This window comes from Amblyomma americanum, chromosome 2, assembly GCF_052857255.1.
Source record: "Amblyomma americanum isolate KBUSLIRL-KWMA chromosome 2, ASM5285725v1, whole genome shotgun sequence".
Lineage (NCBI taxonomy): Eukaryota > Metazoa > Arthropoda > Arachnida > Ixodida > Ixodidae > Amblyomma > Amblyomma americanum.
The window spans coordinates 135574113-135598508 of NC_135498.1; the positions used below are offsets into that span (position 1 = coordinate 135574113).

General features: G+C 44.5%; 1 protein-coding gene across 2 annotated transcripts in view; it reads left to right on the top strand.

Annotated features, from left to right (window-relative positions):
- Positions 1 to 1186: 1186 nt before the first annotated feature.
- Positions 1187 to 24396, top strand: part of LOC144121826 (uncharacterized) — an 84858-nt gene continuing 61648 nt past the window's right edge. The window contains exons 1-2 of one of the 2 annotated variants that reach the window (XM_077655241.1): positions 1187 to 1536; positions 22434 to 22532. In XM_077655241.1, the coding sequence (XP_077511367.1) occupies positions 22479 to 22532 (54 nt within the window). In that variant the 5' untranslated portion in view covers positions 1187 to 1536; positions 22434 to 22478. Of the gene's footprint in view, positions 1537 to 20606; positions 20895 to 22433; positions 22533 to 24396 lie in introns of those variants that run through there. The other variant, XM_077655240.1, reaches the window with a different exon arrangement.

Genomic DNA, 24396 nt, shown 5'->3' on the forward strand with positions numbered 1-24396 from the left:
ATCGTGCAGTAGAATGCGAAGCCACTCGGCGTTGAACGCACATTGCGTAGCATGGAAGACGCATCAAAGATGATGCGACTTGAATACCATGTTATGCGTCTTTCCGAAGCTGACGCAAGGGTCATTCAACGTCGAGACACAGAAGTACGCACCACACTTTCAGATTCAAGAAGGCATTTAGGCAAGGGAAAGCCGAAGGAACCACAAGGACTTGTATTGAAGCAGTCATGTTACTATCTTTTCTGGTTACAATTTCGCTGTATTTGATGGTCTCTTATTCCGCAACTGCCTGTCGGTATTAACCTCGTACCGCCACGTCGAGCCGCAACCGTACTCCCTACAGTCCGGCTTTACATCATTTGTCGCTGAATTACACGTAACAAAGCTGCAATTAAGATGTCAAGTTTTTAAAAAATAATTGGTAAAATAAAACTAGACATGGTGTAACCGAACAGGCAGCCTGATTGCGCAAAACAAGAGTGAATCCGAAAAGAGCTTGTGAACGCTGGAGGAGATCTGAAACGTTGGGCATTGGATCAATGCCTCAGCTCCCCAATCAGCAATATCGCCGCAAATATTGTTCGATCTGCCTGGGTGACATCTACTGAAGTTGTGAAAGCTTGCGTTGGTGTTGAATATAATGCATACATAGGCGATGCACTGGATGTAAGCTTGTAAGCGGAACATACACGGAAGGTTCTACACTTGAAATTAGCTAGGGGTGGCTTTTTTGCCACCAAACAGGAATTGTATGCTCATGACAGAATCTGCTTTGTCAAAAGATAGTATAAGAGAAATAATGATGAAAGTGGGGTACGTGTTAACCCAGCGTAGCTGGTCTCTCTCAGATGCTATCCCATTTTATACGTTGCTGCTCAAGACTATCGTTATAAAAAAAATATAGCTCTTGATATTGCGTGAAACTAATTAAAAAATTCGTAGTTCAAGAGAAAGTTGGACTGCTCAATGAAATGTGCATCACAAGCATGCGAACTTCCATAAAAGAGGTAGCATATAACGCACAGTTCCGAACGGCTGCGCACAGTTAATATGAACCAACGTGTATGGCTTTGAGGAGAACTACTCAAGCTAGGGACGTTTTGATTGATCTGGGGACTTTTCGGCGTGATGTTGGGGAATCGCTGCGGCAGTGGGGCCACCTAACGGATCGCGCACAGCGATGCTCACTCAGTCGGAGTCGAGAACCCAAGAGGCTTGTTTCAGTTGCAGAAAGACTCGTGCTAAGGGTGTGCTCTTGCGTTTTACAAAAGTCTTTTTTCGAGTCCCTTCATCTTGTTTTCTCTTTCTTCCTTTCTTTCTTTCTTCCTTCCTTTCTTTCTTTCTTTCTTTCTTTCTTTCTTTCTCTCTCTCTTTCTTTCTTTCTTTCTTTCTTTCTTTCTTTCTTTCGGTGCTGTGGTGTCAAAGTTCCGGATTTACTTACAACGGTTCCTTGCAAATTCTTCGGTTACTTCGGCTAATTACAGTGACAGGGACCACCTTCGGCTACTAGCAACGCACCGAACACAACGGCACTGAGTGAGTGTGTCGACAAACTACCTCGTAAATGGGGGTGGGGGGTGGGGGGCTACATTTCATATCTCCTATTTATGGTCGAGTGATTGGTTTAACCGCGTTAAGGTGGTGAAGTATTACATGCTCAGTGAACTGCATAATGAATCATCGAGTTTTGGTTGTCTTTCCGGATAACCGTCCCGGATTTGCTTTCTTTCCGGCTACTTTTAGTGACAAGGCCACCTTCGGATACTAGCAACGCGCCGATCGCAACGGCCTGAGTGAGTTTGCCGACATACTAAATCTTAAAATCAGGGTGCATATCATATCTCTTATTTATGGTGCAGTTCTTTATGTTGATCGCAGAGTTCTGGTGAAGTATTAGAATAGTGAGTAAACTACATAGTAAATCTTTGAGTGTTTCAGGGATTGAGGGAGGACAGAATTGGATGGAATTAATGGGTGCAGAATTGAGACAGAGAACGAATAGGCATGGAAAATGTAAGAGAATTATTAAGCGGATGAAGGAGGTAGCGTGTGAGGGAGGAAGTCCCTTAGTGAAGAAGCAAGAGAGTTAGTGACGAGTGGCTGAGTTTGCGGGCCAGTTTGCAATAAAGTCTATGGAGGAGTCTGAAAGTGGTAACAGAGCGTGTTGGTGAGCAGTGGTTTGAACATGTGCGTAAGTTAGTCGCTGCAACAAGAGAGCTATCCTCGCAGATTTAGGCTTCCTCCTTGATACACAGGCACTACCTGTTGAATGAGCCCGCCCCTTCTGCTGCCTGTAAATAAAAAATAACGATGCATTACTGTGACGAGAAAAAAAATGCAGGGATGTTAAAACAGAATGCCCAAATATGGCTATTGAGGCTAAGGAAGAAAAAATTTATCATATGGTTTGCGAAAACTTCTATCAATTTTGGCTGTGAGATATGTATCGCTTTTGATATCTTTTATCAGCACAGTGTTCGTTAGTTGGTGCTTCTAATTGTGGTTGATTTCAAATGCGTTTTCCCGTCCTGATTAGCTTCGGCAAAATGTGTTTTTTTATGAGCTTGGCTTTTATCTTGTTTAAGGTATTCAGAGAGAGGGAAATAATTTCCATCATGAATACATTCCGAATACTCGCACAGATCGTAGCGCTAACAAGAATTTCACGTATAAGTTTACTCTGAATTTATCTTCGCAGAAAGTTGTTTCCCACTTATATGGCTTTAAGAAGTTTACCATTTCATGTGATTGTGATCACATTATAAATACGTTCTTTAGCTTGAGGCGCACTATGCGCTGAGAGTGAATTCGCTCTTAAGGTGCTGAACATCTGGCATTTATTTTCTTCATCTTGCTTTATTGTATCGTTTTATTCTTTTAAAAGCTTGGTTTTGTAGTTCTTTTTACGGTTTGTTGCTAACGCAGAACAAACACTATTTTTCTGAATAATTGGTGAAAACTGAGCGCAAATCCGGCAAACTACGTGTGATTGCATGAACATAGTCTGAGTTCTACAAAATGGCAGGAAAATGCCTGCTTTACCGACGACATGATGAAGGCGAGAATACATTAATACATTCGCATCTTTGCACTTCACGTATTAAGACATTTACCAAGTCTTAAAGCGCCAATACGAGTGCTTCAGTTAGCCCATGTGATTCGGTAGCAATATACTGGTTAAATTTAAAAAGTATGAAAACGTAAGTTTTTAAATATCTCAAAAAAGTACGCGCACATGTAAGGCGAAGCAGAAATACTCTTTAAGAAACTGTAACTTGGAGGAAAACACGTGTTGGCGTGAACATTACCTATATTTTTCGCCGTATTAGCAACTCTCCCGCAAATATTTACTGAAGTCCTAAGGGGCCTGCCGGATTCAGGAAATGACATTAGTGGCGATAATAGTGACTCTAACAACAGTGGCTTTAAAGTGAGTACGCGCCAACGAGCGTGTAAGCTGTTGGCGCCTTTGTTGTTAACAGCCGGTAGCGTGCATTACTTTTGTTTTTCGAATGAATAAGCTCCAATATCTTGGAATTCTGCGATAAAAACGTCTGGTCACTATATAAATGTACCCACCTGCTTAGTCAGTCAAAAATACATTTAAGAAAACAGAAAAATATAAGATTCCAAGATTGTTGTAAAGTTCGCGGGGATAGGGCGGCCGCAGCTGACACAAGACAGGGTTGGTTGAAGAAATATGGGAGAGGCTTTTGTCCTGTAGTGGGCGCAGTCGGGCTGATAATGATAGTGCTGATGACAGTGCTTTTGATATCCTTTGCTTTTACTTGCTTGGTTCCTTCGTCCCTTTCAGAGTATTTGCAATTCTCTGCCGGGTGCGAGCATTGCTGTTCTCTATGCTGATGCATGATGTTCTCTATGCTGAGTATATTGCGTGTTTATGCACCGCGCAGCGATGCGAGAGTCCGCGGTCGTAAGTACACGGCATAAGGACACAAACGTACGACGGCGTACCACCCAAAGACGAATGGCTTGGTGCAGCGGCTCAACGAAACCCTGGCCGACTTGCCTTCCATGTATGTTGATGTGAACCATGAAACATTGGACCAGAATCTCCAATGCGCAGCGTCCACATGCAACACGGTGCCACTGGAGACGATGCGTCATGCTCCCTTTCAGCTTTTCGGCGACCGTCAAGGCACTAATGCGCTCGATGCCATGCTGCCCGTTGACCTTTCCTGTGGCAGTGCACCAATCTCTGAGCTTTACACTTTTGTTTTGTTTAGCGCCGCAGGGGTGGCTCAGTGGCTGTGGCGCTCGGCTGCTGGGCCGAAAGACGCAAGTTCGATCCCGGCCTTGGCGGTTGAATTTCGATGGAGGCGAAATTGTAGAGGCCCGTGTACTGTGCGATGTCAGTGCACGTTCAAGAACCCCAGGTGGTCGAAATTCCCGGAGCCCTTCAGTAAGGCGTCTCTCATAATCTGAGTCGCTTTGGGATGTTAAACCCCCATAAATCATAAAAACCAAACCATAAAACTTTTGTTTAGCGTGCGGAGGCAGCGCGCAAACTGCGAAGACAGTAAATACATCGGAAAAATAGCAAGCTATGCATGGTGACCCTTGCAAACTATGACAGTGGTTCGTTATCAAAGAGCAAGGCCAGAATGTTTGGATTTCGACGCCCGTTCATCACCGCGGAGTCGCTGAGAACCCACAGAACCGATACTGCGGCCCATACGTTGTTCGCCGCTAAATTAGCGGTGTTGTTTTCGAAGTTTCACTCACAATTCCCAGAGCATACAGAACTCTGGGATGCAGATAAATACATGCGCACCACGACCACCACCGCCCGTCTGCTAGCATTCGTAAAAACAGAGCTCTGTCTCTAATGTAAGTGGTCCGGCTGAAACGTTATTAAGAGTGAACTCCTGTAATTTCCCTGTAACGTGTAACGTGTGTGTGCCCGTGAGCAGCAATATTTTGTACAAAACTGCACAATATCATTTGGCATTATACATGCCAGGCCCATGCACAACCAGGCTGACCTCTCCTGTTCCATTAACGTTCTTCTCCTCCTCCTATGCGTCATAAATACTGCGTATTATAGTTTTAGTTTCACGTACGTAGAGCTATTACGGGTGTCCAGTGCGCATGCGCAGAACACAAAGGGTATGCAGGAGTCTCACGTACGTACGTGAGATTCGGATTTTTACGTTGCGGTCTTTGCGTTGCTTGCGTACGTAGCGTTGACAAACATGGCGGCGCCCTGCCCACCGCTTCACAGCGATAACATCTTTCTCGCTAATCCCTCCACGCGATATCGTGTTCTAAATTATTGTACTCGCCTTCTATTTGCCCATTCTCACCCTAGCATACGGTTTCAAGCGAAAAATAGCTTTTGTTTTCCAGACAGAAGGGCGATTTTTCAGCCGTTAAACCTGACGAAGTAGCGTTGGTCGTCGTCATAGCAACGGTCTCGCGAGATCTCGAACTAAGAGAGCCCCAAACCAGCCAAACATAGCCAAACCCGAGGACAGACCGAATGGCTTGGCTTTAAAACTTGTCTTGGATGAGTTAAGCTACAACCAGTGTCTGTGTTTCTTAGTAGATGGCGCTAGGAGTACCGCGCGGCATGCGTCGCGTACGTGTAACTATAAGGGTTTAAAACGACCTGCGTGCAGGCTACGTAGACTTCTCACCTTTGCGTACGTGAACCCTTTACGTGCGTGAAACTAAAACTCCCTAATCTGTCATTCTCTAATGTGTCTAATGCGACTTTCCTAGAGCATGATTAAGTATTTTTTTTCATTTGTGTTCTGTTTTTTTTCATGGATTATGGGTGTTTAAGGTCCCAAAGCGACTCAGACTATAAAAGACCCCGTAGTGAAGGGCTCCGGAAATTTCGACCTGCTGTGGTTCTTTAACGTGCACTGAAATCGCACAGTACACGGGCCTCTAGAATTTCGCCTCCATCGAAATTAAACCGCCGTGGCCGGGGTCAAACACGCGTCTTTCGGGCCAGCAGCCGAGCGCCTTAACCACTCAGCCACCGCGGCAGTTTTCGTTTCTGTTCTCATAATTCTTTTCGACCTGGTAACGTATACGTGTTTTGCAGTGCGCCGCCTTTTCGCTGGTAGACACTGCTTCCCTTGGCTAGAGGAGCTCATTATAGTTTAATTAGGGTCCTTCTGACTCGTTTCACGCTTTTTTTACAGAAGTTGTAACTTGATTTCTCACTTTCGTAAGCTTCTAGTGCTCTCCGAATTTGTACGGCATAATCTACTCACGTTGGAGATCACGCAAGGCTGATGGGAACACGAAAGCCTACGGTGTCGAATTATACCAGGTCCGCACCGATACCAGCTCGAGGCACACTTAAATACGCATTTGGGGGAGACGTCACCCGCTCACGTTCAACCACTATACCTTAAAAAATTGCCTGAAATTTGGCGAATAGTCTCTATAAACGCGCCCAAGCTTCAAGGTCTCCTTATTTCAATTTTTTTTATTCCTGTAATACCATTCCTAACGCGAAAAAATGCAGCGCTAATTTTCTCCCCTACCTTCCTACTTCTTTTCTTTCGGTGCGCCGAAGAGTTATCTCACGACGTTAAATCTGTCGCGTTCCTCAACCGAACGGCGGTGGAGCCATTAGCCCCAACAAGAAGCGATCACCCGCTGCCTTTTTCCCGGACCCAAATGACCCGGAAAAGAATTTAATTAGCGCAAGCGTGCACAGGTTTGGCGATAACGGCCCTAAGGCGGTGCGAAGCCTCTTTCCCTGTCCTCACTTCTACTTTAAATTGCATGTACCGGGCCAAGGTTTAGGAACAATCAAGCGAACTTTGAACCGGATTGCCGCTATTGCGGGTGCGCAAAGGAAAGTAGTTTAACGCTCGAGTTCCAGAGAAATCTGTAGCGCCAACACCTTGCCGTTAAAGTACCTAGAACTTTAGGTAATTGGTTGAATTGCTTCGTGATAGCTTCAAGGCTTCGGAAAGGTGCTGCGAAGGGAAAAAATCGAAGCCAGCATGATTCATGTGTTTCTCTGCAGCGTTTTTAATGACAGTTTTCCTTGTGCGTGATTACATGCTGGTGTTTTCCAGTTGCCTCGTTTATAAGTTTGTTGGAGATTCTCCTAACCCGAATTTTTTTGCTGAGTTCCTTAATTGTGCCAATTTAATCGGGCACTCTTAGTAGAGCCAAAAGAAATGCTATGCTGCGTCCTTCCACTATGATGGAGGTGGTTGGGCCTGTTTAATAAGCCCAATATGCGTGCTAACCGTGAATGCTCCATGGCGAGTAGGACAGTAATTTTATAATTTACTTCCACCAACTTTTTACGTTATAATCAAAATCAAAATTGCCAGGAATAATACTCCCATTGAGGATTTGTGGACCGCTTGTGGCGTGGATAGTCCGGGGGCATCCTGCTACGCTCTCGCCCGCAAATTCAATGTGATGACCTCCAGCGCCAAACTAAGCTGTCACATTGTCAACACAAGTCGTGCTACAGGCGACAAAAGCTGAAACGTTCTTTTGGCGATAAATGCATGTGCACACATACGTGTGCACATGAATGTGTGCGTGATACACATGATTTTTCTGTTGTCTTTTTGGCTAGTAGTATCTGTTTGTCGGCTGAGCAATTCATTTTATGCGTTGTGATGCGCTGGAAAAGCAGGCTGTCCCCGCATCGCAAACGCAATTCACAGACATGGCGCCGGCTCTTTCTGCGTCCATACATCTTGTCCCGGTGATATTAGGAACGGCTAGCAGCTGCTTTCTAGTTCCCATAGAAGAACAGTTGCTCTTCTATGTTCCGAAATTTGACTTCATGGTCTCTCTCAGATTTTCTTTTTTTTCCATGCTGCGAACTTAGGCTTTCACCTGTAGGTCCATGAGCAGGTTATCTTGATCGGCTTACACATTAAAGGTAAATGGACAGGGCAGAGGGGTATGCCAAGAGACTGGCTATCTGCGTGATTTGTACGCTCACTCAGGCGACGGTGCTTTAGTGGAGAATGCCTTGCGGCTCCCGTCTGAAGTGGACGAGGAAATCCCTTTTGTATGCACTACTAAATGCTTCACGCACCAATGCCTGCGGCCTGGTTCATCAGTTAACCGACCACACCGAAAGCAAAAAGTCAGATATTGTTCTTTTCTGCGTCGGCTTTGCCACCGAGAGCCGTTATTTCATTAACAATACCATGCAGGTTCTGCGCGTTTCATAAAGACACCAACTAAAGATGTTTTACGCCTCGAAAGACAAGCCCCCAGAGAAAAAAAAAGTCGGGGCATAAACAGAAACGAAAGAAAATGAATGGGACAGCAGCATATTGGCAAGAAACAGGGCACACAATAAAGATCAAAATGCGGGAGTGACCCATACGGCCACAGTCATCGTGAAGAGTAGTGCCAATATAATGGTCAGACGTTAAAATTATATGTATGTTTTTTGGTTATCGACCTCTTCTTCGTCCACCTTCGTTTCAAATTCATTGCAGTCCAGAGGCTGCAAACCACCGATGTGCTTTCTTTTCTGTGTTTACTTACTTGGTCAGGTCTTGGCCTGTAATATCCTCTCCTAAATGCACGTGATTTCCAATTAATATTCAGAAAGGTTTAACAAAGTTTTCTCAGTGGGGCGCAGACTGTTGATTTACTGATGCATATGCCCCGGTTTTGGGGATAAGATGTGATGTGATGTAGCGATGTAATTCTATCACCTCCCACGCTGCCTTATCCAGGCGTTTCTGCAAAACATTTGTTGCGGTGAATATTGAGGAGCACCTTTTGCACGTGACACAGTGGGCCGGATCTCGTGAGTCAGTGCAGTGGTTTTCAACAAATTTGCTGTGTTCGCGTTACTCGAGAGTCAACTCTGGCAGTGTATCTTCGAATCTCCCGTATTTTCTGGTCTTCGTATGTTTTTTCGAGCTGGTTTTCATAAGGCATCCTCACCAGCGTGACGAATTCACTGCATTTGTACGACAAATTATTTATTTTTGTCCTTTGGCGCCAACGCTTGCTGTCCTTTCATTCTGGTACACTCCGCTCTCGCTGTAGAGACACCAAACAAAGCTATGCGGCCTCCAGGAAAGCAGTCATAGCATCCACTTTATTTACAACTTTGCAGGCGGGCACCAACAGGGCATGCAAAATTTAATCTGGCAACAAAGAAAGGTCAAAAACTGAAGATGTAGTCCTGGGCAGAAACAGTCCTTTTTAAAATTTAGCAAACGAGCGCGAAGTGAACACAAGTCGGCGATACCGCTTCTTTCACAACTCCCTACACTTCTAGCGATCCTACAAACGCGGCCAACAAGGCGAGGCGTCGGCGGATAGGGAGAGGGTGGGAGGGCGCGCCAGTGCCGTGATCGAGGGAAACGCCCGAGTGCCAGATAACTTATTAGCAGCGCCGGTTGGGAATTGAGGCGGCCGTTAATTAGGAGATTACTGTCTCCCTGAACCCCTCTACCGAGTGCCCGGCGAGGACGGGTCAGAAAGCGCAGACTTAGCGGGCCTAATGGGATTAACAGCGGAGATAAGAAGTTGGAAAAGGAATAAGCGTTGTAGTTTGCGCTTGTTTCACAGGCTGGCACAAAAGACTCGACCTATCTTGGGCTCCCGGTGAGGCTTACAAAATACTCCAACACAGTTTTCGTTCTTTAACTGGACACAAGAGTAGTATTGCCTTAGGAATAACAGAAGCACTTGAAAGTTGGGAAACATTTTAATCTTCAGCGCTTTGATGTTCGTGGTACTGGCGCAATTAGTCATGTGTGCGTTTGTATGTGTAGGTTATATTTTTCGGTATAGCCTACATGATTTTTGAATACACCACTTTGCCACTGTGTGTTTCCTTCCTTCAATCTTTGTAATCTAGCCATTCTGTGGTAAAGTAAATGTTATCAGGAAATTGAGGGCGCCTAGCGAAGTCAACTGTTCATTGCTCACGAAACACAACTTTAACTGCCTAGAAAGTGTGACTTTCTTTATTTTATTCCTTTATTCAATACCGAGGACCTGAAACAATACAAACAAGGTTGCGATTTGGGGGGATGGGGGAGTGTACACGCAGCAGAAAAGAAGGAACATGCAGCGAATAACCAGGGCATAATGCGCATCGCTGATTCATTGCGCTGCGATAACAGGGAATGGTTCCACTCCGATAGCGGAAAAAATGAATACTCGAGTCAATTCGTTAGCGCGAAGTAAGTAGTTATTCTGTCACAGTGATGGTACCGAATGTGCCGCCTTATAGATAGTGACAAGTACTGTAGGGCGGAGTTCACAGTAAGGGAGTAATTAGTAATTACTCTTTCACATCTACCCAAGCAAAGCCATGCAGCTGCAGGCGAAAGCTACACAGCTTCAACACAAGTTTTCTAGCTGAAGAAAAATTCTTTCTTTTTTACTTCAAATTTTTCCTTCAAGTTTCTGTGAAAACTCTATTGCCTTTATCTGTGGACCCATGGCTTCGCGTAGGCGGCTGACAGTAATTACTCGTTGTTACAAATCTGGTATGCCTTGGGGGATTTTCTTCAAACACAGTGCAAATGTGGAGTCTGCTTCCTATGTGTTTAGTATTTCAATTCCATTAGCGTTCACAAGGTGAGTTTGGGGATCAGATTATGAGTATTTTAAATAAATAAAGCTCACTCCTTTCCTCTGAATGCTTTCGAGATGAGTGGTACGTTCAATATAAGGGTGCCATGCAACATGCGCATGCTAGAGTTTTCGCCTGGCTAGTGACACGAAAATTAGTGGCCTATCATAGCTCAAAGGTGTTCGCAGTTGTCTGATGAAGCCGTGTCTACGCATAGCAGGTGCATACATAGTTTCGATTTGAATGTTATTAGATAAATTATTCGGATGTTTGAAGCCGTAATAATAATAGTGACTTCTGTCACAGGTAAAGAGCCATAGTGGTGTCTGTAACAGAGTGGTGTCATTTACGAGTAATCCGAAGGGAGTTAGGTTCCACAGAGTTGAGAGCCACTTCCCAGTTATCAGAGTATGCTATTAAATGATACCTTGTAAAAAGGGAGTAATTACTCAATGGCATCCACCGGAGTGCAGCAATACGGCTACAAAGGTAAAGCTACACAGCTTTCTGAGAAACTTGGCAGTAAAAAGAAAAATTCGTCCTGGTCCGGGCTTCGAACCCGGGACCACCGCTTCACTGGAGCAGTCGCTCTACCAACTGAGCTAGCCGAGACGCCAAGCTTATGTTAGGTTGACAGCGAAATTATCACTAACTCGAAGTGGGCACAGTGTTGGTCAAATCTTTAGGGGAATTAACCAAGTTGGAGCAGGTTTGTAATAATACCCTCTAATCAGATTTTTCACTGCACGGAGTAATTTGTCGGAACACAACACACTCAAGAACAGACAGTGTCAGCGATATGATTATTATAAATGAAAAGAAGAAAGCAGCGAGTACTGTGGCCTGTGGTACATCGGAAGTGACAGGAAGGCAGTCCGACTTGTGATTAATCAGGGTAACAAAGTGCTTTACCTTAAATAAGTAATTTACGAACACGGAAATAATAGGTCTGCGACATTTATAATTTACACTTTGAGTACGTTTGTCACGAAAGACTTTATCCAAGGCATTATTAAAATAGAAAATCAATTTCTTCATTATTAGCGAGACAAAATGGGAGTTAGAGAAAGACTAAATAAATGCATAATCATTCACTGCCCGTTTCCTAATGTGTGCTTAAAACCAGTTAGGATGGAGTGCTTTGTTGTAAAATCAACAATATCAGTAGCTAGAACCTGTTCCATTGGTTGATTCACACAAGAAGATCCTAAAGAAGTTGGACGGCAGTTTTGAAATGAGAAGCCATTGCTCTTATTTTAGCCGGGTGGAACTCCCTCTCTCTTGCAGTTATCAGGCAGATGTCCAGCGAACGAAGAAGTCCGAAAAATGATAGAAAAAAATTCAGGAAAAACTGACACAGCGCAATGAAAACGAAAACTTAGAATACTTTCGAGGCACATGAAGCTGAAGTTTTCAGCCTAGTGATCACAGACAGTATATCAGAATCAGATATAAAGATAGCTTGTAATAAGTAATATGTGCTGTGCCGCATTCTTTTGATGATGATGATGATGATGATGAATTTTTATGGCACAAGGGCATCTGCGGCCAAAGCATTTCCCAAGCAATTCACCCTAAAGAAGCCGAGCACCAGGCCAGGGGAAAGCTTGTACCCATTGTATCACCGGTAGGCACCCGGCGGAACTGGGGATCGAACCCCGCACCTTCCGTATGCGTGAGGGATGCTCAACCACTTGGCCACCGCTGCGGTGCGCATTGTTTCAGCTTGAAACAAACGGAGACAACTGGTTATCAACGTATCTGTTAAAATGCTGGCCAATGGCTTTGGCATCTGTAACTAAAGAGCAATCGATCGATGCTTCGCTTGCTGGTTTCGTTTTTTTTTCCTATTTGTGTAATTTAAGAAATTTTCCTAAACGTTATTGATCATGCACTCTAATGGTGATTTACGTAGTAATGTCTGGCATCATGTACTCTAACCACAAAGCTGTCATGAAAATCCTTGACAAATGCTTTGGTGCGCAAAATTTTCTTGCTTTAACATCTCGTTACAGGTGAATGATGCTGCGCGTTACCCATTATTTTCGTTTAGTTATTATTGAACCGTGTCTGGCACGAATTAGTCAGTGCAATAGAAAAACGTGTATAGAGCGGTTCCGAATCGCGCGTCTATGACTGCAACTAAAATTCGTCAGACATAATTCAAAATTATCTACAATGTATGCTTTACTTCACCTGCTCTCGGGTAGTCTTTAAACAACCGGACGATGCTTTTGTAAGCCTGGCCAGATCGAAATTTTGTGCTCAACAGATAGAGTATGCTCTTTCAAATATCTACTCCAAAAAAAAAGATCTGAAATTAGGTTATACTACCCTCACAAAATATCGAAGAGTGTATTAACCTGTTTGCTAGGCTGAGATTTCTGAAGCAGCTCTTGGTTCCTTCAGATTATATCATCAGCCACGTGGACCGCAGATCTCAGTAATTCGGCCATGTGCTCCTTCGGTTAGCTCAAATATTCCGCCGTAGTGTCGGGGGGCTGTATAGTGCACACTGCATAAGATTGTGGCTTGAGCAAGAGCTTTATATCGAAGTACTGAAGGTCTGTTATACGGTTGAGAGCTGCAGCCGTTACGTAAGGATTATTCGAACCACCACGCCTTGCTATCAAGACGAGAAGATGCCCTTATCACATATATTGCTACGTTGCTAAGTTTCAATTACAACGGCAGTGTGAGGACCGCGCTCCAGCAGCGGTATTTCAAGTAATTTTTTCTCATTCGGAATACTACAAACTTTTACATCAACAGCACACAACCTTCCTTCGCACAAGCGAAATCTGGATATTGGTAGTGACTTACAGTATTTTGGTTGTTTGCAATGTTAAGGATAAAAATATCGCTCTCAATCCCTATCTTGTTGCACACTAAGCACACTTTCTTTCCTTTGGCTTTCCTTTTTTTTACGCTTTCTCGAAGCATATTCCGTGGCTTTTTGTTCAAAGTCGGCTTCGGATAGTTTTCAGACGAGACGAAGCGGTTTGCTGCCGCGTTTAACCAAAACCTTGCCCGTGGGAATTTTTCAGATGCTTTAAAACCCTACGAATGAATAGTGACCCTAACTTAAGTGAGCAACACATGAGCCGTACAAAATTTAAAAAATATTACAACCATTTCAGTTATTATTCGCTGCACTACTAGTCTGAATAGATTCATCGCTATTTCGGGTAGATGGTACGCCCTAATTGCGGCGTATTCTCTGCAATTTATTGAAAAAAACGAAACACATGGGCTGAAAGCTATCCACTGGTGTCTTTCTGTCACTATCAAGCAAAACTTTGCTTTGTATGAAGGGCCACAAGCACTAATGATTTTTCTCCGTGAGCTTAGTGCCCTCGTTAGCAGTAGCTGTTTCCGGTTAGCGAGGTTATCCCCTGCTGTGATTAGTGGCAGGATAATTCCTGTTTAGCAACCCTGCTCTGTGCCCCAGGGAGTCTTTGATGCTATGCGCACAAACTGGGACAGCAAAGCGTCACCCGCAGAAGCGTGATCTTTTCGAGTCGCTTCGGCTATCCTTCTCTTTTTCCCTCGTGCACTTTTAATGCGCGCAACGCATTTAATCTTCACCCGTGGTCCTGGACAGATGTTTAGGGGTCTTCCTCGGCAAATCAATCACGCTTGCTTTGCTATCTTTCCTTTCATCTTAGCATAACGAACATGGCTGTATCAACAATTCACATGCAAATAACACACAGGCGTGTCGGCGGCGCTTCTGTTGCTTAGGCTCGGATTGCTTTGCACCGTCAAAGGTATCTTTACTTTCCGTCGGTCAGGGCACCTAATTGCGTCATATACCAATTGTTCACAGTTTCAGTCCAAGACGCTGCTTCATTTTAGGAAGCACTGTGTTCCCCATGAAAGTTTTCGGAATCTTGTGAACAAACCCAGCAGCAAGCATCTTCGCTCGGCACGCACAGTCGTCAGTTATTTCACTTCCTTGTTTTTCCCTTTTTCATTGCTTTCCTTTTGCGGGATGTTCACCCCAACGCTACCACACGAGTTTCGTGACGCAAGCACCAGCACAGCTGCTATGTACAAGTACCTAAGCACTCGCTCAGAGCACTTGTTCACCACGGTAATTAAGGCTGGTAAGACTCCTTAAAATTCAGGCTGCAATTCCAATTGGGGCACAGAAACAAAGAAGGGTCAAGGGTGGGCAACGCCGCAATTTCATGTAGAATTGCCCAGGAAATTCACGGAAGTCTAGCGTTACCGAGGGCAGCTTACCATTAGAGGAGACAATGTGCGACATGATATCAGCAGTAGAGTCGTAAGCGAGAGAAATGTGCTAAAACAGATAATAATCAGACCTGGAGTTCGTATTACATGCTGACACAATCATAGTGGTACGTGTACAATTTTCGACTGGAATTTTCAATCAGAGCTTAAATAGGGGCTTAAACAGGCATCGTTAAGTCATGCGTAACAGGAGATTCTGCTTTTTGCTCTGAATGACGCTACGACCGTGAACTCCGCACGGAGTAACACAGTCAGCTTCACAGGCAGAACTCATAATGCTGGCAGACGCATATTGCCCAATCAAGCGATCTTGTTTGCAAGACACGCGCATCGCCCAATGCTTGGCATCTCAGTATCCTGATTTTCACTCTCCACGCAATCTGTCTTTATATGTTTTACTCATGGATATCTCTGACCGTTAAATTCAACCTAAGTTATTTCCGCATGTGTTACATGAAATCCCGTGCGTGCCATGCCCACAAAAAAAGAAACGCGAATGAGTAAGACCGCTTTCGCCGTATAGGGAGAAACTGAATCCGAGGATAAACACAGGAATCGTCATGCGTTCTTCTCATTCTGCCTCGCGCTTTCGAAACCCTCTTAATCATCAGCCGGCATGAGCAGAGAAAGCCAATTTCTCCTCTCCCTGAGCTCTTGGCCCTCCTCGCGCTAGGGTCTGCTTTGCATGGAGAGGCTCAGGCTGCCCACGTAGACCTTTTGGGTTCACTGGACGTGATTGATACGTTCTTCACGCGGCTCTCTGTTTGGCTTTAGCCTCCCCATCCCTATCTTGCCTCCGGCGGTGCCTTAGTCAGCGCTCTTTGCCGCTGCTTCTTCCGTGCCCTTTACGGCGCGTTTCCGACGTTAGGCCTTTGGGGCGTTGACGGAGTGGCTGATTGTATCAGGGTGGGAACCCCCCCTCCTGAATTCTTAATGAGCCTGTAATGTAGCATCTTAGAGCTATTGCAGTTTTCGTGCCGAGCTTCATAGGTGAGTGGTTGCAAGCGGTGATATTTCACAGGACACTTCTGGCGTGTCACAACGCAGGAACAGCGCCCGGTTTCTATGCCTCTTGTTAGCCAGCATTAGAACATAATAGGGCTCTAAGACGTAACCAGTTTTGGAAGCAGTATTTCACATTTTAGAATACGGCTTGGAACAGGCAAAATGCTTATTTTGAGCAGCTGCAGAAGCCGTAGCAGGAGGTGTTGTCGCAGATGGTGTAACCGCAAACTCTCGTAAATGCTGGGAAGCAGTTCATTTGTATTAATAGGCTATATTTCAGCCAACAGTGTAAGCAAAGAAGCAATTGAAAAAACTGAAACATTATTCAAAACATGACTACTAATGTTATGTTTTTATTGCACTGAGCAATAGCACTTGTGAGATCCAAAGCGCTCTTCTACCTAAAAAAATTATAGTGCACAGTAATTATTGTCACACGAGTCTCCTATCCTCATATATCTCAATCCGGACTAGCTATTTGTTTTAATTAGCCAGCCTCTGAAAAACTGCCGAAAGAATTGATGGATTTCATTTAGTACCCCTTTTTATAGGGATATACTCACTGAAAGTGCGTATGGCTTAAAAAATAATAGGGCATAATTTTTCATTGAAAGCATACTTTAAAAGGAGGGTTATTACGCACGCCTTGAATAGCGCTTACAGCAGTTTTTCTTCTTAAAGATAGACTGTAATAAGTGCCATTCAATGAGTGCATACGCGATCAGTCGAAAGCGGAGAGAAATTTCAGCGCCGAAGCATGTGACAAGATTCCTCGAGGTTCGTTTTATTGTGATAAAAAAAAACAGTGGCATTGCAAGACAAAACAGGACACCGATAAAGCTCAGATAAACATAATGTTTTGTTATCGGCAGAAATTATTTAATCACAAGGATATATAAAACTTTTTCTCTTTTCAGTTTCTCAGAATAAAACAACTGCTAGAGATTAGTCATCAGTACTTCAGAAAAATGCTTAGGTCTCATAGTTCGCTGCTGCCACAAGCATTCAGTAATAACAATAATCCAATGCGAAACAAAAACTACAATGAAGTAGTGAATATTTTTCACAATGATATTTAGAGACAGTGCGAAGAAATTTCCTTAAATTACTTAGCGACGCAGGAAAATTATTGGCGCTCAAACGCGAGTGTGCATTACATTTGTTTACAGGGTCCAGGCATACTAAGATATAATATGCTGTTTCTTTTTTGTCCCGCATTTATTGATTAGTTCTTCGCGTCTGGTTCTTGAGGTCTCGCAAATGTCAGCATGTGCTATGTAAAAGGATATCAATTTCAACCTACTAAGCTGCCTGCAACCCACGTTGTGTTTCGGACCTGTGTCTTAGAGGACTTTTGCGGTAGTACGTGCTTTTCGAAGCTTTCCGGCCAAGGCATTATATTGCATCGTTTAGTGGGCGAGCCTTGCCTTCACTCCTCGAGTTCCGTACTTTTGCTTTAATTTTAGCCGATGATGAGACTAACCTTGGCGTAATTGTCTGTCATTTCCTGTAGAGAAAAACAGTTTTAGTTATTCTTGAATGCACTGTATTAACGTTAAATGACACTTCGTCGCGGCTCCTGGGTTCCACGCCGCATTGGCGAGAAATTCCATCTCACCTTGTTCTGCAAAACCAGAGAAGGGGCACTTTGCGTGTACATTCTTCCGGGCAGCCATGTCATATATAGACTTTCGCTGACATTCGGCCGCAAATAATTTCTTTCTGCCACGCAATCAGTCATCCGAAAGAAACCTTCAGCTCAGTGAAATTGTTCGGTAGACTGAAAAATGTCACGCTATATGCTTGAGAACACCATCAAAAATTTCCCCATTAGCCCTTAGAGAAAATGTCTTGCTGCGCGCTTTTCTTAACCTTTCTTTTGTTTTCTTGACGGATTTCTTTTTCCTCCTCGCATATTTTTTTTTCAAACTTGTTTTAATATGCAGGCCAGTTTTCCACACCCTCTGCAATACATGTATTCCTTCACTTCAACAGCCTGTCGTTCTTTGAGTTACTTTTGTTTTTGTTTTTTCAGCGCTAGAGGTTTGTGGGGTGTTGGCCCTATTTATGCCGTCCCGCAGAACTTGTTTATAATTATAATTGGTTTTGGGGGGAAAGGAAATGGCACAGTATCTGTCTCGTATATTGTTGGACACCTGAACCGCGCCGTAAGGAAAGGGATATAGGAGGGAGTAAAAGAAGAAAGGAAGAAAGAGATGCCGTAGTGGAGGGCTCCGGAATAATTTCGACCACCTGGGAATCTTTAACGTGCACTGACATCGCACATCACACGGGCGCCTTAGCGTTTTTCCTCCATAAAAACGCAGCCGCCGCGGTCGGGTTTGAGCCCGGGAACTCCGCAGAAGTTGTTCAATTCCGAGTCCGCGTTCATGTGGTTACCAACGCCCTGCAAGCTGCACGCTCTTTGCACACGAACGCAACAACGAATGTCTACAAGAGAAGGTTTGCCCTGTGAGCCACATCGTCTTTAATAGCGGCACCGACAAGCCGATGAGATTCACCTGTGAGGGCGCTGCATGCACAGGATTCAGAATATGAATGTGCGAGAGAAAACAACAAATGATATTAATCAAACTTGATTTTTTTGTAGACGTAAATGGATTTGGGATCTCTTAAACAAAAAGAAAAACAGCGGCTCTTCTATTTTCACTCAATAGAGGGTTACAGATCGACCCACTCGGCGTCTACAGAAGCCGAGCTACTTTTAAAATAAAAATAAATTAATTTGGTATGACTTTTGATAAAACGCTGACATTCTTACCAGACATCAAGGACCTAAAGAAGAAAGATTCTGTAAATCTAATTATCCTCAAAGTACTGTAATGAAAACGCTGGGGATCTGACAGCACATGCTTTGTGCACGTGTACTACAGCAGCCAGTGTCGCATAGGCAGTTTTCTGCAAGGAGGAAAGAAAGTGGAACGGATGAAATGAAGGAGATGAAAGGTGAGAAGGTTGACAGAAGAGGGAGAGGGAGCAGATGGCAAGAAGTGTCGAAGCGAAGGTTGAGTGTGGCAAGAGGGTGGGACGAGCAGCTAGTGTGCGTTGTATCGCGTTATGAAGTGAATCAAAAGGATTGATGACAGCTCGTCTTAAAATGTGATGACGCAACAGTCTTGAAAGATGGACCGGGAAGATGATGGAAGGGAGTGCTCGAAACCAAAAGCAACAAATCATGTGCTAACGCCTTAAGACGTTTAGTTCCAGCGACAAGTTATTTGGGGCAGGAAAGTCACCATATGTGGTCTCTCCACGAGGTGCAGCGTTCATTGTGGTATCCGTGGACACCAGTAAGAAATTAAGGGTGGAACGCCGTGAAGTGCATTACTGGGCGGCAGCTGAGACATTTCTCTCGCGACGCTTTGCCGCAATTATTCCGTGTGCAGACAGAAGGGAATTGAAGGAAAGTGGTGTAAAAGATCGAAGGTATATGCGCCCGTCGCAGCAACCACATCCGCCGAAGCGGCAACGCAGGCTTTTTCATCAAAAGTTAGCCGGAATCCTCGCTCTGCGACGTAGCCACGCTGATAATGATGGCGTGTGTGTGTGTGTGTGTGTGTGTGTGTGTGTGTGTGTGTGTGTGTGTGTGTGTGTGTGTGTGTGTGTGTGTGTGTGTGTGTGTGTGTGTGTGTGTGTGTGTGTGTGTGTGTGTGTGTGTGTGTGTGTGTGTGTGTGTGTGTGTGTGTGTGTGTGTGTGCGCGTGCGTGCGTGCGTGTGTTTCTGGGCTGGTGGGTGTGTGCGTACGTGCGTGCGTGCGTTATGTGCGTGTCCAAGTGGCTCTATGAAGGCATAAACAGAAATCGCGCCGACTTGTCGAATGGCACCTAGCAGGCACCCCTTACCGCTTTCGGCTGTTAGAGGTGTTCAAAAATCAACAGGGGAGAGAAAGATAGAAAATGGGCGCATTCAGAAGCGACCACGATGGCATAGTATCGCGTATTTCCTATCACAATCCCTTAAAACAAATTTAATCCGTAGAATAGTGCCTCCCTCGGTGCCCGCAAGCAGCTCGAGCCCTTGTTGCCTCTTTTCTCTTCTTCCGGATCGGAGATTGGCTCGCGCCAGTACGTCCTGCCGAGCTGGTCAGTCAGGAGCATAGAGCTCTGTCTTTCCCAGGCTTGACAGAAAAGCCGCCGATAGTAAACTCCTGTACAAGCGTTGCGTCGTATTGCATATTGGCAGGAAAATCTTCAAACCCGAGAAGAATGGACAAGATATCGTACAAATGTGCGGCTCAGCCTAACGTAAAAGACACCTGTGCATTAAAGTTCCTGGGCCCGCTAAAAGGTGTAGGGCGAAAACTTTGTCCTGAACAAAAAAAGAAAACTAAGGGAAATAACCATGAAAGAGGCGAACCTGACAACTGAGCATGGTCGGCCACCTAAAATTACATGCAATTTAGAACTGCACAATCATCATACCTGCTGTGAAAGTACTGACTTTATTCCTTGCAACTTGTTCACCCATTGCCAAAGCTGGGCGAAAGTGAACGATGGAATGAAGTGTGCATTTCAAGCATGCCAAATTTTAAATTGAAAAAGTCCGGTAACGATAGCATAGCACGACAAGAATGACGGCGCCCACAACGCAGGAACTGAATTGGGGAGACAGTGTTCTGCGCGAAACACAGGCTGGGGATGTTTTGTGTTGATCTAGGGAAATTTCCGCCTCAAGTTGGGGAATCGCCGCGGCAGCAGGCCCCCTTACGGATCGCGCCGCGCGCTTTCGCGCTCGGTGAACCCCGCTCAGTCGGTGTCGAGAACAGGCACAGTTTGCGTCGTTCGCTGTACTGATGTGATGCGCGCTTTTCCGTCATAGGAAGTTGTGCGCTTCGTGAGTCTTCGTGGTTGATTTTTTTCGTAGCTTGTTCATTTCCTTTTGGTACATCGAGGTCCCGATCCTAATACAAAGTGCTGGATGATCATTCTGGATTTCCTCAGTGCGCCTCGTTGCAAATGTTACGGCTGTTTCTATTGCTCTCAATGCCTCGGACTGTCTTCGGCTACTTGTGTCGGGCTGAACACTACAGCAATAAGTGAGTACGAATTAAGGCTAAATGTTAAAAGCATGCTGCACTTTGTGGACCTCCTGGCTGGACTATATTTTTTGTTATTGACTGTATAAGATGCTGAAATATTGCGCTGCTGAGTGAGCTTAAGAGCGAGCCGTTTTATGGAGTGCGTCAGGGAATGAGTAAATAAAGTGAACATTATAGTGAATGAGTGAGTGACGCAAGTGATGAGTGTGTAACGGACTGCATTTTAAGAGGAGGCTAGTGTAGCATGAGGGGTGGCAGAAGATCAGGCGGGCGGATGACACTAGGAAGTTTCCAGGGATGAGATGGCCTCAGCAGGATGACTACCGGGTTAATTGAAGAGATATCGGAAAAATATTTGCTCTCCAGAGGGCGTAGTCCGGCTGATGATGATGATGATGATGATGATAATGAATGTAATGAAGTGAGTGAGTGTTTGACTGAATTATGTTGCTTGCGAGTGAAATGGTGTTTAATCTCTTCCGTCGCGCGGGTCACCGCAACGGCACATAACTTGTTTGGTGTTGGTTTAGGCTGGTGGGGGGGGGGGGGGTGGGGGGGGAGCGGAATATGCTGGGAATGTTCGAGATCATATATCGAATCATATAAGACCAGGAACCAAGAGAGATATTAAGATATGCATGCAAATTAACGTCGAAGGTTTTTTTTTTTTTTTCAAGATGAACGTCTGCATGTTCTGAGGCACCTCTGGTAAGGTTGAGGTGTTAGCTTTTCTTTGATTCTTTTGTAAGCATGAGCCTGTCGGAAAGACAATAATTTTATCTTTCTATGTAAATAACTATTTCCTATCAAAAGGATGGGCGAAAACAAACATAACTGAGAGCCTGAATTAGGTTTTGTGCCACGATGTAAATTTGTGATGACCTTGTAGCAATTTCACTGATGTTACTCTGGAAGCTTAGATTTTTTTTGCGTCCAGTCACAGAATGTTCTGTACCGAAATCTGTAATTGTGAATAATTTTCGCGCAGTGAAAATTTCTGACCGAAGAGCCTAAATGAAACAGCAAGCAAAAAAGCTAGTAAGCGTTTATTGTGCGCCCGAGTATGTGAGTGAGTAAAGGAATGAATGAGAAACTAGGCGGAATGGGTGAATGAGCAAGGGAAACTGCGTGTCTCACTGAGACAGTGAATGAAATAAAAGTCCTGTCCTCCCAGCGGCATATCTTATTCCGTGTTTGTATGACATTTTCTTTGTATTCAAAGTGATCATGTTGGAGCGCTGCTACTTAAGTGATAGTAAGATTGCTAAGACAGAAATAAAAAAAATCTTTCTAACTCATAGCGCTCAGTCTTTGCTGTCCAGGGTGAAGGGAAAAAAAGAAAATTCTATGATTCGGAAGGATTTCGTTGATAATGACCTCTTTTCTTTGCGTTGCTTGGGTACTTTTTTCTTCATGCTCTTTGGCCACTTGGTCCTCGCTAATTGCTGTGGTATAGCTAGTATTTTATAGAAATACTTTGCCGCACACTTGTGATTCGCATCTCACATCATCATCTGCCTTTTTGCATTGTTTCAGGTAATTGCAAAAACGAATTGCTACGTGCCTGACACATCGGCGGCGATGACCCCACTGGGGATACTGATTCACTTCAGAGCGCTCACTGGCAGTTCGCACGTAAGTATTTTTTTTAAATTTCTCCTCTACTGAGAGTTGCCTGCTCGTGTTTTGGAGTTTAGGCTGCGCGACATTCGAGCAGCCTTCACTGCGCATGGCGCTGAGAGTCCGCTGTCTGCAGTCATTGGTTTTTGGGGCGAAGAATAGTTCTCGTTTCGGTTTTCCATTTTCGTAATCGTGCTCTTTTTAGATTGCGAAGCACCGCGTCAATTTTGATTTAATACCTTGTGTAAATTAAGCGTGGACCAGATTAAGTCGGAGACAGCAAAAATCTACAAACAAGGAAACTTCTCTCAATGCCGGGTCAAAGATGCAATTATAAATTTCTCTTCACTAACTTAACATGATTGTATTAAGACTTTCACCGTGCAATAATGAGTCAATAAAGGTGCTTTCGTTAGCCCGTGTGATGTAATACCACTGTATCGCTTACATAACAGCGATTTAAAAGCAATTTTTCTGGAATACCGAGCTTCACCACGCGTAAAACAGATGAGAAGCCACGGTTTAAGTAAGCACAACACCATCAACGAAAAACGCGTGGCAACCTTCGCATTGCATAGCTCACTGTGTTCGCAGTTCATCTGGCAGGCGGTGCTGAAGCCCTGAAGGGGCTTGTCGAAATTATTAACAGAAGCTATTGTCAATAATTGCGATAAGGCTGGTTTCCAGTTTCCTCCCCCTTTTTTTTAAAGGCGTGAAAACAAGCCATAGCGTTCATAGCTGTCATAGCAAGGCAACATGTGATATGAATGAAGCGGTTATTTAGAAGTGGTGTTGGTGCTGTCTACTTTGGCCATTTCATCAAAAGAGTAAAATCTTTTATGAACACCTTGCGCCAACGATTCCTAGATTGTAAGGTGCTTTAGTATGCAGTGCTTAACATGTAATGCAAGAATTTTCTCTCTCTTAAGACATATCACACAGAATTTGTATCGTGCGCAAAAGCTCGCAGCCAGCTCTGGAGTTTTTAATTAAGGAGCCTACGTTCAACGGCGAGGATTCTCTCTCTCTCCCTCTCTGTCATATAGTGTTAACTTAATAGGCTTACCGAGTTTTTCCACATCAATATGCGCCACCGCCTGCGCAAGCAATGCACTGTACTCCTAGCGACGATATCAGAACTGGCTGGCAACAACCATTTTGGCGCTCTAATACCCGTGCCTCAAATCCTTTTTAACGTCTGCTATTATTGCCACTGTACTCTCTTTGCTTTTTCCCGGCCGCGTATTGTTTGCCCATGTCAGTGCAAAAAAAAATGCATTTCAAAAGTGGACGGCATTAACCTTGGCTTCGTTTGCAATCTTGAATTCTTTTTCCAAGTTTCCTGCGGTATCATTTTCGGGCGTGGGCATTTCTGTTCTTTAGCGATCAAGAACGACCGCGCCTTACACATTCTGGACCGATAGCAGCGCCCGAATGTATCAAAAAACACCTGTCGATTGTAGCGAATGGTACTGGCCGAAGGCGTCATAGAGAACCACCAATACCTGAAATATGCTCGCAAGCTTGTCTGTCTTGGAATATGGCGTATTGTAGTGGGCAGTAATTCAAAAATTGCGATATTACCCTAGGCCATACACTGTAGTAAAAAGGTCGCGTCAGCGGCGTTTTGAAAACAACTTGGCTATTGTTTTTCTGCCCTTTACTGGGGAGACGCTGCTAGCTGCCTAGGTCCGACAAGAATAAGAAATAGCGTCTCCCCAGACACGTGCCAGGACCTCTCGCTTGTCCGGAACGCTAAAAAATTACGTATGCCAAAATACAGAAGAAACTCTCGTCAGTGGCCTCTGCATTTTACAAATCGCAATAGAATCAAATAAAATGCGGAAAACAACGGGAGAGGCTTTCTTGACCGACTGGA